At 38.8% G+C, this 12,403-nt stretch overlaps 1 protein-coding gene across 2 annotated transcripts in view; it reads right to left on the reverse strand.

Annotated features, from left to right (window-relative positions):
* The window catches only part of Xkr4 (X-linked Kx blood group related 4), a 472,216-nt gene that overhangs the window by 12,296 nt on the left and 447,517 nt on the right, over positions 1–12,403 (reverse strand). Inside the window, exon 3 of one of the 2 annotated variants that reach the window (XM_006495550.4) lies at positions 1,411–4,940. In XM_006495550.4, the coding sequence (XP_006495613.1) occupies positions 3,994–4,940 (947 nt within the window). In that variant the 3' untranslated portion in view covers positions 1,411–3,993. Of the gene's footprint in view, positions 1–1,410; positions 4,941–12,403 lie in introns of those variants that run through there. The other variant, NM_001011874.1, reaches the window with a different exon arrangement.

Genomic DNA, 12,403 nt, shown 5'->3' on the forward strand with positions numbered 1-12,403 from the left:
ACCTATCATTCATATCCATCATTTATCTATCACCTATCATTTATCAATCAATCTAATCTAACTTATCTATCTCCTATCATTTATCTATCTATCATCTATCATAACTATCTATAATCTATCAATCTATTTATCTATCTATCTATCATCTATCTATCTATCTATCTATCAGTCTATCAGTCTATTTATTTATTTTATATATATGCAGGGCCATCCATATACTATGTCATACATGTGGGGGACAGGGAACAACTTGAAGGAGTCACTTCTCTCCATTACCATGTGGATTCTGGGAGTGTGACTCATACTATCAGGGTTAGTGGCACCTTGAAGTGCCTGCCAAACCATGTGTCCAAAGCATATCATGTCATTGAAACATAAAGCAAAGTAAACTGGGTGTTTACAGATCCACTATTTTACATTTATCCTCAGATTAGTTTTCTTTAGATTATCTTTGTAACTTGTCTGTTGTTAATACTTGAATTACAAAATATTAACCTCTTCATAAGGAAATGTGTTTTATCTGTTGAGTTGATAGCATTCTTCACAAATGACTTTTCATGCAGTGTCTGCAAAGCCTGTCCTTGAACAGGACAAGGCACAGTTAAGAAGGATACTGAAGTATGCAGAGAATGTAAAGGACATGTTTTCTTGGGAATCAGACTTTGATAGGCATAGAAAAGAGACACAAGTGAAGCCTCTGCACAGTTAAAGTGTATGTATGTGTGCTCTTAAGTATGGGTTAATCTATAAATGTCAATTAGATTTTCTTTCTTTAGAAGACATGACAATCCTGTGGAAACATTAACTATTATAAGATAGCAAGTTCTTGTTTTTAGTGAACCAGAGTGGATTCAGGCCAGGAAGTCTCAGCCCAAGACAAAGAGTCCCTTATTTCTATTTGTGTGCTAGCCATTGCTCACCATTTGGATTATTTTCAGCTATTTTGTGCAGAGCTACATGTCAGATGAAAATAAGATTTTATGAAGAATGAAACTTGTTTCTTTGTGCATTATCAGTGCCTCATTGTATCCTGTCTTCTAACTCCAGTGTCTGTGTTTATGTTCTACAGCAGCCTAATGACAGCCAGTGCTTTCTGAATCATCAGAGCAACGTTAAGTCCTGCTGGATTATGCTATGATTGTTGTTTGCTTTTCTTACATTTGAAAGTCACAACTGTAACATGGTTGATAACTTGTTTCCTTAATAAGAATTCATTCACTAAAACATCATAATTTTCTCATAAGTCTGGACCAAGAATATTTTCACTATTTGGGAAATAGCTGGAAAATCAGGATTTTTACATTTATTTGACTATTTATGTTACCAGGTCTATAAAAAAAGCAATGATGCCTATATGTACCCTTAACATGTTACATATGAGGTCAAGTTGAGAAGTAACTTACAACTTACATGAAAGAAGAGTGGAGGATCCTGTTGGATTGTTTGGCTGGACACTATTACATTGGAACTGTGTTCACAGAATCAAAGCTGTGTTCCACCTGGGAGGGTGAGTCTTCAGAGTTCATCAGCTAAAAGTTGTCTTGGAACTAATGAAGTTAATAACTCATGGTTCTGCATACCTGCAAAGTATCTGCCCAAATTATTGTGATTCTCTTCAGCACTGGAATGGAATGTGTTCACCATTTGCTAGAAGCCAAGTGTCTTCTTGGAGCTTTACTGTGGCAAGGTAATATTTTTTTTCATTTCAACAAAAGATCAGAGTATTGTAGTGGAAATCTTGCTTGAAGGGTCAAATCTTTGAATATTATGAAATATGTCTGATAAAAATTGTCTGTCTTTAAAAATTGTTTTGGGGCTTTGTACCAAAAAGTCCCAGGTTGAGCCCTCTGTCACTTCCTGCAGATGTTACTTTGGGGACCACAATCTTTGGATATCATGTCCATTTCAGGTGGTGGCTCTAGATCTTAACTATTTTAAATGAATACTTAAATGAAACTGACTTTCTTCCATCTTTTTAAAATGACTTGTCTAATCTTTAATATATCAGCTGGGATAGTATAAAACCAGGCAAGGAAGTTTAAGACATCTTCCACTGTGGTCAGGTTGTTCTAATGGATGGATGAAAGAAATCACATATTTGATTTCCTGGGAGACATTGGCCAGTCTTCACAAGCCCTTATCTAGTTAGGCTACTTCCCTCTTCACTTGATACTCTGATAGCACCCCTGCTCAGATTCTCAGGGCCATCAAATTGCTAAATGTAAGGTGATCTTGCCAGAGACAAGTGTTTTCCATCTGGTGAGGCAGGCTGATGGATTTGTAGACTGGATTCTGACATCCCAAGTGAATATGACATTTAACATATTTTAAATAATTCCAAGTCTATAAAAAAAGCAATGATGCCTATATGTACACCCTATATTTTTATTACAAAAATATTGAAATAATCCATGAGTTATTCCACTCTGCACCAACTATAAAAAAATACTATCAAAGTTTGACCGGCACTTTTAATGCAACAAAAAGCACCATGACCAAGGACACCGAAAACAGAAAGCGGGAATGTTTACTTGCTGTGTGGAGGTATTTAAAACTCAGAAGCTTGTAAGAGCACGAATTTACAGATGATTCAAATACAAATCTTAGCTGATGGAGTGGTAAGCCCTCAAGCAGTCCAGGCAGTATTTTTAATGGCATACACATTGCATCTGTATGCTCTCACTTGCTAAATTGTGTCCCAAAGTCTCTAGTAGACACATCATTTTGACCTTGGATGGGAAGAGGGTAAGTCTGTACACAGCAGGGAACCTGATTATTCTTCTTTTGTCTGTTTTGGGAAACCACTTATTCTCAGATTTTGGGGATTCCATATCAGTTCTGTAATTGGACAAAATTTGGCACTCGAAAGATGTGGCACGTGGTTTCCGGAATCATACCTGCTGACCCATGTCATTCTGCACCTGGAAACAGTTCTGGAAACAGACATGAACACAGACCTTGAAATAGTCCCTGTTCCTCTCCTGTGGCTCTGTGGGTGCATTCCAATATAAGATGCACACACCTGAGAATCTGAATCTCACTCTGTCCCTTCCCCAAAGACTCTTTTTATATATTGTATTTTTGCAACTGAATACTGAATTATGATTAGCATTTAATTTACATTACAGATATTGAGCTCCTTGGTCTCATCAAAAGCCATATAAGTGCTGCATAGGATTTCTGTCATGAAGAATGTTCTCATCTGCAAAACCTAAAAGTAAAAACAAATCCTGAAATATGTAGAAAAAGAATCATCCCATCAAAGCTAGTTAGTACGAGTGTAAACACTTGAGTCTTGCTGTCCACTTCATTGATGCTACTGGTTTGCAAAGGAGAGAACAGTTTATATAATTGTCCCAAGTATGCTGCTTTCTTCCTGGAGTATGTTGTGAGCTTTGCATCAAGGAAATCACCTAAGCTTTTTTTCTTTGAGATTTATTTTTATGCTATGTGTATGGGTATTTTGCCTGCATATATGTCTATGCACCATGTGTGTGCAGTGCTTGAGGAGGCCAAAAATGGACATTAGATCTTCTGGAATTAGAGTTGCAGTGAACTACTCAAGCCTGGGTCCTTTGCAAGAGCAGTCAGTGCTCTTAACTAATGAGTCATCTCTCCATCCCCACCTTAACTCCTTTGATTGAGGGGTGGTATGGTGGTGTGTGAATATATTTATGCAAAACTTAGTAAAACCCATCAAAATACCCTAATGATTAGAGGCAACATTTTTCACAATAATGTTATCCTCCAGTGAATGTGCCCCAAATCTCTGCTGGAGGAGTTTGTAGCAACAGTCATATTAAGCTGACAGTGTAAGAGACTCTCAGCACTGCTGGCTTGAATAGACACCAGCAGCAGGCAGTCAGCTGATGGAAGATCAAACCATACCACAACTAAGAACATACAGCTCGCTGCCCTACTCTTGGATAAGGTGTCATTATTGCCACAGCCCTGCTGTTACCCCTTCATGTGGACATTGCGGCTCCTTGTATTTTATAAAGTGGTTTCATATTCCAGCCTCTCCTGAATAAGGGCATCATCCTTGTACTGCAGCCTTGGAGGAGATGGGGAACATTCAAAGGCTAAAATGGCCTTTCTCAGGCTTCGATCTAACACATGTCTCTCCCATGCTGGATATCTATTCCTGAACAGGTCAATTTTAATGACTGATTCTTCAATCCGTGGTGGTCGAGATGATGGGGTGGGTGGTGCAGTTGGTCTCACTTGAAACACAGGTACACATCCATCCCGCTCTGCAAATTTCTGATCACGGTCACTGGCAACACTGCGGTTGTTGGAGATGGACCGTAGTGTGCTTGTGGCTACTTCTGGAGGCAGAGAGAAGGCAGTGGCTGGATCATCACAAGCACAACTTGGTGATTGCCCAAATCTGGGCCCATTGGGATGAAAGAAGGCATAGTACATCAGCATAAAAACAACACCTGTTAAAAAGCTGCTGAAAACCACGCACAATGCAGGGATGGCAAATGCATCTGCAATCTGGGGAGCTTTGTAGAGGTACCAGAGTGCACTCAAGGCTGTATTTTCCAAAAGGATTACAAAATAGTAAATGAACAGCCTGCAGCGTGTCCTGCCTTCCTTGACATTGAACCAACTGAAGATGTAGATGATGCCCACCACCATGTCAAACACAATCTCTTCCCATTTGGTGATACAGAATTCTGTCTCACAGTGGACAATCCAGAAAGTCATGATGCACCAATGGAGGACAATAAATATCCCAAAATACAGCTGGAAAACCGAGGCAAAGAGGGCGAATGTGATGACCCTGGCAGCGATGGTGAAGAAATGCCAGCAGAACTGAATGATGACAGCCATGTAGCTGATGGGCTTTTTGTCATCTCGGGAGTCCCGAAGAGCCTTCTGGTAGGAGGCTAGGGCCCAAGCCAAGGACACAAGGGAGGCTGCTGCTGTGAAACCTACAAAGGCAAACAGGAAGACATTGGTCAAAAGTGAGAGACAGTGATGGTATGGGAGGTCAAGCCACACGGCCGTGGTGTCTTGGGACAAGATAGCTAAACCTCAGCAGAGTCTATTCATTTCTTTGAGTTTTAACTGGGTTAAACAACCCTATGAAAATCCCAGTAGCCATCCTCTGTGAAGCAACACTCTAAAAACCCGAGTTAATGGGAACACAAAGCCAGCACAGTGTTTGAGATCTGGAAATGTGGTGGGACTAGCTTTCCTGGTGTTTTGTAAGTTGATCAAGGGCCCTGTTTGTTTAGCAGGAAAACTACCATATGCTTGAGGGTGGGAACTGGCTGTTGCTTTAACTTGAGAAAATATTGTCTTCATGCATGATTGTGGCTGGCATTTGAAGCCAGGGTTTTGGTTTAGAAGTGCCGATCTCCAAGGCTTGGAGAGTCTTTCTGTTTTTAACAGGGACAGTGATAGAAGACACCAGACAGACTAGCAGCTGGATTGTCTTCTTTCCTCCAAGCAAGAATGATGTGCCTTGTTCCCAAAAGCAGCATACTCCTTTGTGATAAAGACGAGAGTCCATGGAGCAAGTTTGCCCTTATTTCTTGAAACACCTGCTGTGCCATCACCCTTAATAGCATTTCAGTAGTCTCCTGTCAGATTTTGCACCTGCTTACTGCCTTCTCCTTAAATGAAGAAATATCTGCTCCCTGTCATTTCACTCTTAACTTTTTGTAAAATAAAAATCATATGGAAACCACTTTTTTAGCCACTTTTCATAATTTATCATCACTTAGCTAGACATCTCTGATTAAGCAGGATCATTCCACTGATTCCCTACACTCTGGCTTTGTCTACTGTGTCTCAGAGTTCATGAGTGTGGTCCTTAAGTTAACCACAAAACATGAAGCCTCTCAGCAGAGACATCTTTTGGGGAATTGTGCTTTGTCAATTTGTGTGCTAGCTAGCTTACTTCAGGATCAATGACAAGGGTTTCTAAGACTCAGGAGGTCTAATGATTTGTAAAGCTCATCTGTTTTTTCCTTCAACTCATCGTAGGTGGGTTGCACTGCTGCTTTTGCTCTTCTTTGGAAACAATAGAAGATATATGGAATTGGAAATTTAAAAATTACCTTTATTAAAGAAACCTCACTTTCTCCCACTCATGAGAAATGAATTTTAAAAGGCAACTATGATGTAAAAGAGTGAAATTCACAGAAAAAAAATAACCACCAAACTCCTCCAGTCACTTCTTATCAATCCTCTTTGATCAAGGTAAATGCCCCCAAATATTTATAAAAAGTAGTTTCCAGTAGTCACTTCTCACCACTCTCTAGTGACTCAAGCAGAAAATCTGTGGATTTTTGTGGGCTCTGGGACATTCAGAATTTTTTTCTAACCAGCCACACACATTGCTTGCTAATTGCTAGACATCTTACTCCGTTATGGACAGCCAGAGATCACCACACAAAGGAGTTTATGGTAACTCCATTTCTATGCACTGGAAAACATCAATTACATAAAATTCAGGAATGAAAAGAGAAGAAAGAGAAAGAAAACAGAAAAAGTCAGAGGTTTGGAAATAAAAGGTGTCAAGATCATACATGTGACCAACATATTTATGACCAAAGGTCAAAGATTGTGCCCTTTCAATTTCCACGTGTGTACTGCACAGGATAGGAGCTGCTCATCTTCTGTCCTCATCTGCACCTTTTGAATATTTTTGAGATGGTCACACATAGTCTAGCATGAACTCCAAATCCTCATGCTTATTCCTGAGCAGTGGGGTTACAGTGCACAGCAAGCAGCCTCTTGAATAAGTTTTACTCTATGTTTTCAAGGTAGTTCCTGAGTCTTTGAGATGCTATGAAACCTCTTTCTCTTCCTTCAGAAAGTGCTCAAGTGCAGAACATCTGGGAAAGACAATTGCTTATGGTTAGGCTTCTGTAAACCAAAGAACCCTTTGACCTGAACAGAAACGTTGTTAGTCATGTCTATTTTCTAAAACTCAGAAGTAGACTGAACTTCCCTAATGCAAAAGACAAAAACCCTAACAGCTCCTAAATCCCCAAGTTTTGGTGTGCTTATCCGACACTGTAGGTAGAAAGCATCCCACCTGGCGTCATGGAATGGTTTACAGACAAATGCAGTTGCACTAAAAATATTATGTAAAGTGAGTTTTAGAGCATGTGTGCAAGGCATATATGAAAGAAGTAAATTTGTGTTTGACTTGAAGCTCAATTTTAAGAATGTATAAACATGAATTTCTGTACTGTATTCCAAAATTTGAAATATTCCTGGCCCCAATTATTATTATTATTATTATTATTATTATTATTAATATAAATTCTCAACTTGCAGTAGCTATAAGCACACAGTGCCACAAAGTTACCTGCTGTCAAATGTAAAAATATAGAAAATTAATTGCTTCCAAATTTTCCTGTAATCTTCATGAGCAATTCTGCCTGTGTGACAAACTGAGACTTGAGAGTGACAGGCTGGCAGTTCAAAGAGGAGAGCTTTGACTTGCTTTGAAATCTGCACACATGATGTATAATTAAGAGGATCTACATTGCAGAAGCATTCGTGCTAGTCTTGATCCTTTTAACCATGAGTGGGCTCTCCTTTTCATTTTTCCAATTGGTTAATTCATTATTTTTTTATTTTCTTAAAAACTGTGTTTTCAATTAAAATAGAATTCCCTCTTCCCTTTCCTCCCTTCAGCCCCTCCAAGCTAGCCTCCCTTCAGCCCCTCTCATGGCTTCCTCACTCTCAAGTTGACAGCCTTTATTATTATTGTCACATTCGTATGTATGTGTATGCATAAATATATTCACATTTATTCATTTAAGCTCCCTGGTGTTGTTAATTTCGTTTTTCAAATCTATCTTCAATAACTCCATTTCATTTCTTACAAATTACAATAGATCAGATATAAATTCACACCTGCTATCGAGTGCTTACAGTATAAACTCTTAATGCAAATTACATCAGCTTGGTTGTTCACAATACTAAAGCAGATACCCTACACCCTCCCCTAAATTGCACGGGTTGTAAAACCCCTTACCATAAAGCACATCAGCGTGTTCTTATACAGTAGGCATATTTTATTCCACAATCACAGTAAAATTATCACCTTAAGCCAATTTTCTATAAATATAACACATTTTACTAACTACCATCAATTTTCCACCTTTGTCAAATGACCTTAATGATGTCCATTCCAGACCTGTTGCACAGTAAAGGGTTGAATCTAGAATAGGGTTTTACATTCAGTAGCTCCTGAATTTAGTTTTCTTTAATAGGGACTGTTTTTCCAGGTTTTCTTTGTTTTATCATGACACTTGTATATTCTGAAGAGCACAAGACTCCACAAAAGGAAATCGGTATTCCTCACTTGAAGTTTATTTGTTTCTGTCCTTATGATTACATTTATTTGGGTTATACAGTCCAGGCACGAATACATAAATGACATTGATCAATATAATTCTCCACATTAAGTACTAAAATATAAAGATTCTTTCTACTGTCTCTGTGTATTTCATTTAATGTAATGAATGACACATATCCCTTATGAAAACTTTATTCTTGTGGCTAAAAAATAGCCAGTGGGAACTTAAGGGGGCTAAGTTATTCCTTACTCTGCTAATCTTGACATAAGACCTCTCAGTTTACCTAAATCATCGACAGATCTCATTTTGTAGAGAAGAAATTAAATGATTATCTCTCTATCCTAATCTACCTCAAAGCTAACTCTGGCTTTCTTACAAATAGACTTTGTTTGTTATATCCATCTTTCTCTGTATTCTCTTCTTCTATTCACATCTCTACAAGCTCCTTTCGTGGGCCTCCTCTTGCTTAAGAGCCACCATCATCACAGGATACTTCTTTATTTCAGATATGCTTCCTGTTTTTATCTTTCTGTTTTGGTCTGCTGGTCTTTGAGCTAGTCATATCTCTTGGGATGCAGTCCTGGGTCTTTTCATTTCCCAGCCTGCATCATTCCAAATCCTACCACGCCTCAAATCTAACATCTATCCTGACCACCTTTCTTTTTGAGCTCCAGAGCCATGTCTCTTTATTTGAGGACTTGTCTAGAAGCAGCATGGCTCTTTACTGACAACCTTCACTTCTTCTTGGAAACATGAGATTTCCCCCTTTTTCTTCCCTGCTGTACATCTAACATTATTCTCAGAACAAGAGAGGACATGATTAGGCTGGCTGCTGCAGTTCTAAGAACGGGGTTTATGTATAGCCTGAGTGAAATGTCATGTTGCAAATCCACCCAAATCCACATGTTCTGGTGTGCTTCTCAGCTTTCAGTCAGGCTGTGTCCACCTGATCCGGGAGCTTTGCTTCTTACTGCACTGTAGTCCTGCAATTGTTCTGACTGTGAGTAAAATGGCCATTAGGTTGGAGTGACAGTTAACTCTGTCATTGAAAGTTGGCAAAGAGATAGGAAGCCAGAAAGATTGATGAGACACAGTTGATAGAGGGATGATAAATAATCCTTTCCTTTAGATTAGAGTTGTAAAGAATAAAACATCCTTGGAGATACTGCATTCCAAGTGTTCTCTAGGCTAAGAGAAGGTTTGTTTGGGACTTCCAATTTAATATTAAAGGAACGGACTAGTAAGCCACAGGCAAGTTACTGGAAACTGTTCAAGAAATCTGTATAGTTTAAATGAAGTGTTTTCAAATGTATGTGTATCACACTAAGGGAACTAGTAGCTCAGTGAGCTCCCCTCCCCACCAGACACTCTTGAACTAGTGACTAAGTGAGCTGACATTGTACTTGACAGGAACTCTTAAGTGCACAGCAATTGGCCATCCCTTCCCTCTTCCTCTTTCCTTCTTATGATGTCTTTATTCTTTCTCTTCTCTTCTATTCTCTTCTGTTCTCTTCTCTTCTGTTCTCTTCTCTTCTCTTCTCTCTCTTCTCTTCTCTTCTCTTCTCTTCCATCTCTTTTTTTTTTCTTTTCCTCCTTTCTTTGATTATATTCCTACTATTCTTTCCTCCTGTCTTGGGCTGAACTTGGGATTGAATGCTTTAAAAATAAATGATTCTATTAGTGAAGTAAGTTTAACTGTTGTACATTCCTGACCTCAAAATTGCTCTTAAACTTAAAATTTTTTTAAAAAGTAATTTACTAAAAATCTGTCAGATGGTTGGTTGTAGTTTGACCCTTGAAGTTTATGTGTTTGAACCTTAGTTCCCGGTGTGTTGCTACTGGCATGGTGGAAAGAGAGGTGGGGTCTGGTGTGGACATAGTGAGGGCACTAGTTTCACCAATAGATTAGTCACCTTTCTTAGGGATGTGTTGTTCTCTTCCACCAGAATGAACTATTGTGAGTCTAGAGCTTCTCCAAATGCCTCTTGTTACAAACATGCATATACCTGCCACTGTGATGCTCTTTAGGCTCTTTCCAGAAGAAAGTTGTTGAAGGCTGGGCTGATCTATATCTCCTCATCCCCCTCAGGTCCTGATGTTTGGGGAAGGAACATAGTTCCTTCACTAAAACTAGGAAAAATATCAGCAAAGCCAGGTGTGGCTAGGGCCATCGCCTTGGGTGAACTGTGGCTTAAGAACAAGAGAACCCAACTCTTCCCATCTGTATGGGGCTACAGTTATCAGTCCAGGCCACTGTTTGCCCAGTTTGTAATGTGCTTAAGACACTTTGCATCCCTCTTTTGTAACATTATTTGATTAGCTCTGATCATTCACTTTCCTTTTCAGGAAAAAAAATGTATATAATATGCTGTACTTGTTTTTTTTTATTTATTTCTTTTAAATGATTCATTTGTTTATTTTATGTATATGAGAACACCATTGCTCTCTGCAGACACACCTAAAGAGAAACCCATTACAGATGGCTGTGAGCCACCTTGTTGCTGGGAATTCAACTCAGGAACTCTGGAAGAGCAGTCAGTGCTTTTAACCACTGAGCCATCTCTCCAGTCAACAATGAAGTATTTCTTAATGAGCTTGCTTGGCATAACTTGTACAATACCTCCCAATAGCTTTCCTATCTTCTATCTATTGTTTTTAATCTTATCTCCTCACTGCCTCCCTCTTAGGACTCTTACACTGAAAAATGATCTGCCAGTCCATGCAAGAAAGCAGATGCTTCCATCTTGCTCCTCTTGAACCCCCATAACCAAAACAAAACAAATCTCCACTTTTTGTAAATATGCAGCTTCAGGCATATTGATACAGCAGGAGAAAATGAATGAAGAGAGTTTTCTGTAGCTATTTTTCCTCCTATGGTCCAACTATATTGCACAGCTTTGCTTCAAATTCTTATCTGCTTTCAAGGTTTCCCATCAAATGTACACAGCACTGTAAACCATTGCTTTTTATCCCACGTAACATGTGCTCATACAGTCTTCCCATGATTTGTATCTACATGCATCTCTAATGAGCAGTGCAGGAAAATATTTACATTAGGATTTGCAAAGATGATAGCTTAAACTGTGGCTCATAGGGATGGAGTTGTGCAGGCAAAAGACCTATCATATTTACTTAAATATTTCCTCTTGGAATTAATAAATACAGAGCTGGAACACTTGGGAATGTAATCAAATGTCCCTTGATTCTGTAGTTTCTAGACTATGAAGGAGCCATTTCTAATTTTTAAATGTAAATTGGGTCTTTCATAGATGCATTTCCAACTTCAGGTACCTGACTTCTGCAGAGCACTCAGTCCAGTTTATAAAGATTTTTTGCATTTGTTTAATCATTATGTTTCTTGTTAGAGGAAACTTTAGAAAAATATAACACCATCTTCCATACTAATTCTATAGCCCTCAATGCATTACACAGTGTCTGGCATGTAAGAATTGAAAGGGGCAAGCTAGGAAGGCAAAGAAAGCAGGCTCAAAATGCAAAGCTAGAACTACGGAAGACCGGAAATGTGCAGAAGGATTGCATTGTTCTTCTTTGCACTGACATACTGTTCTTGTGAAATTTCAGTTAGGGTTGCAAATTTTCCAAATACTATGGAAGAAAATATGTTACTTTGTAAGTGATCTGGAAAACACAATCTAGCTTCATGGGATTCTCCAGAGACTGTTTCATAAGAGCGATAGACTAATTCCCTGGATGAAGGAGGTTCAATTGGATTGAATTAAGTGCTTTAATCTTTGAGTCTTCAATTAAAGGAATGGGCTTGTCTCTCTTCTCTTCCCAGGGAAAAGTGTACCTAACCTTCAGGGAAGCCAAAAGCTGTGGTGTCAATCATCTGGCCATTGGCTGATTTAGAAATTGACTGTGGATAGTAATAAACAAGCAAGTAAACAAACAAACAAATCCAAAGCACTTTGAAAGATGTTGCTTTGAAAAGTTTTAAGTATAATGACAGAGGATGATGCCAGTATTGATGTTCCACGAAATCAATTACACGCTCTGAATATGCTATTCTTTTTATGGTATGGCCAAACTAACTCACAGCTCCATTGCAG

The sequence above is a fragment of the Mus musculus genome, chromosome 1 (genome assembly GCF_000001635.26).
Source record: "Mus musculus strain C57BL/6J chromosome 1, GRCm38.p6 C57BL/6J".
Lineage (NCBI taxonomy): Eukaryota > Metazoa > Chordata > Mammalia > Rodentia > Muridae > Mus > Mus musculus.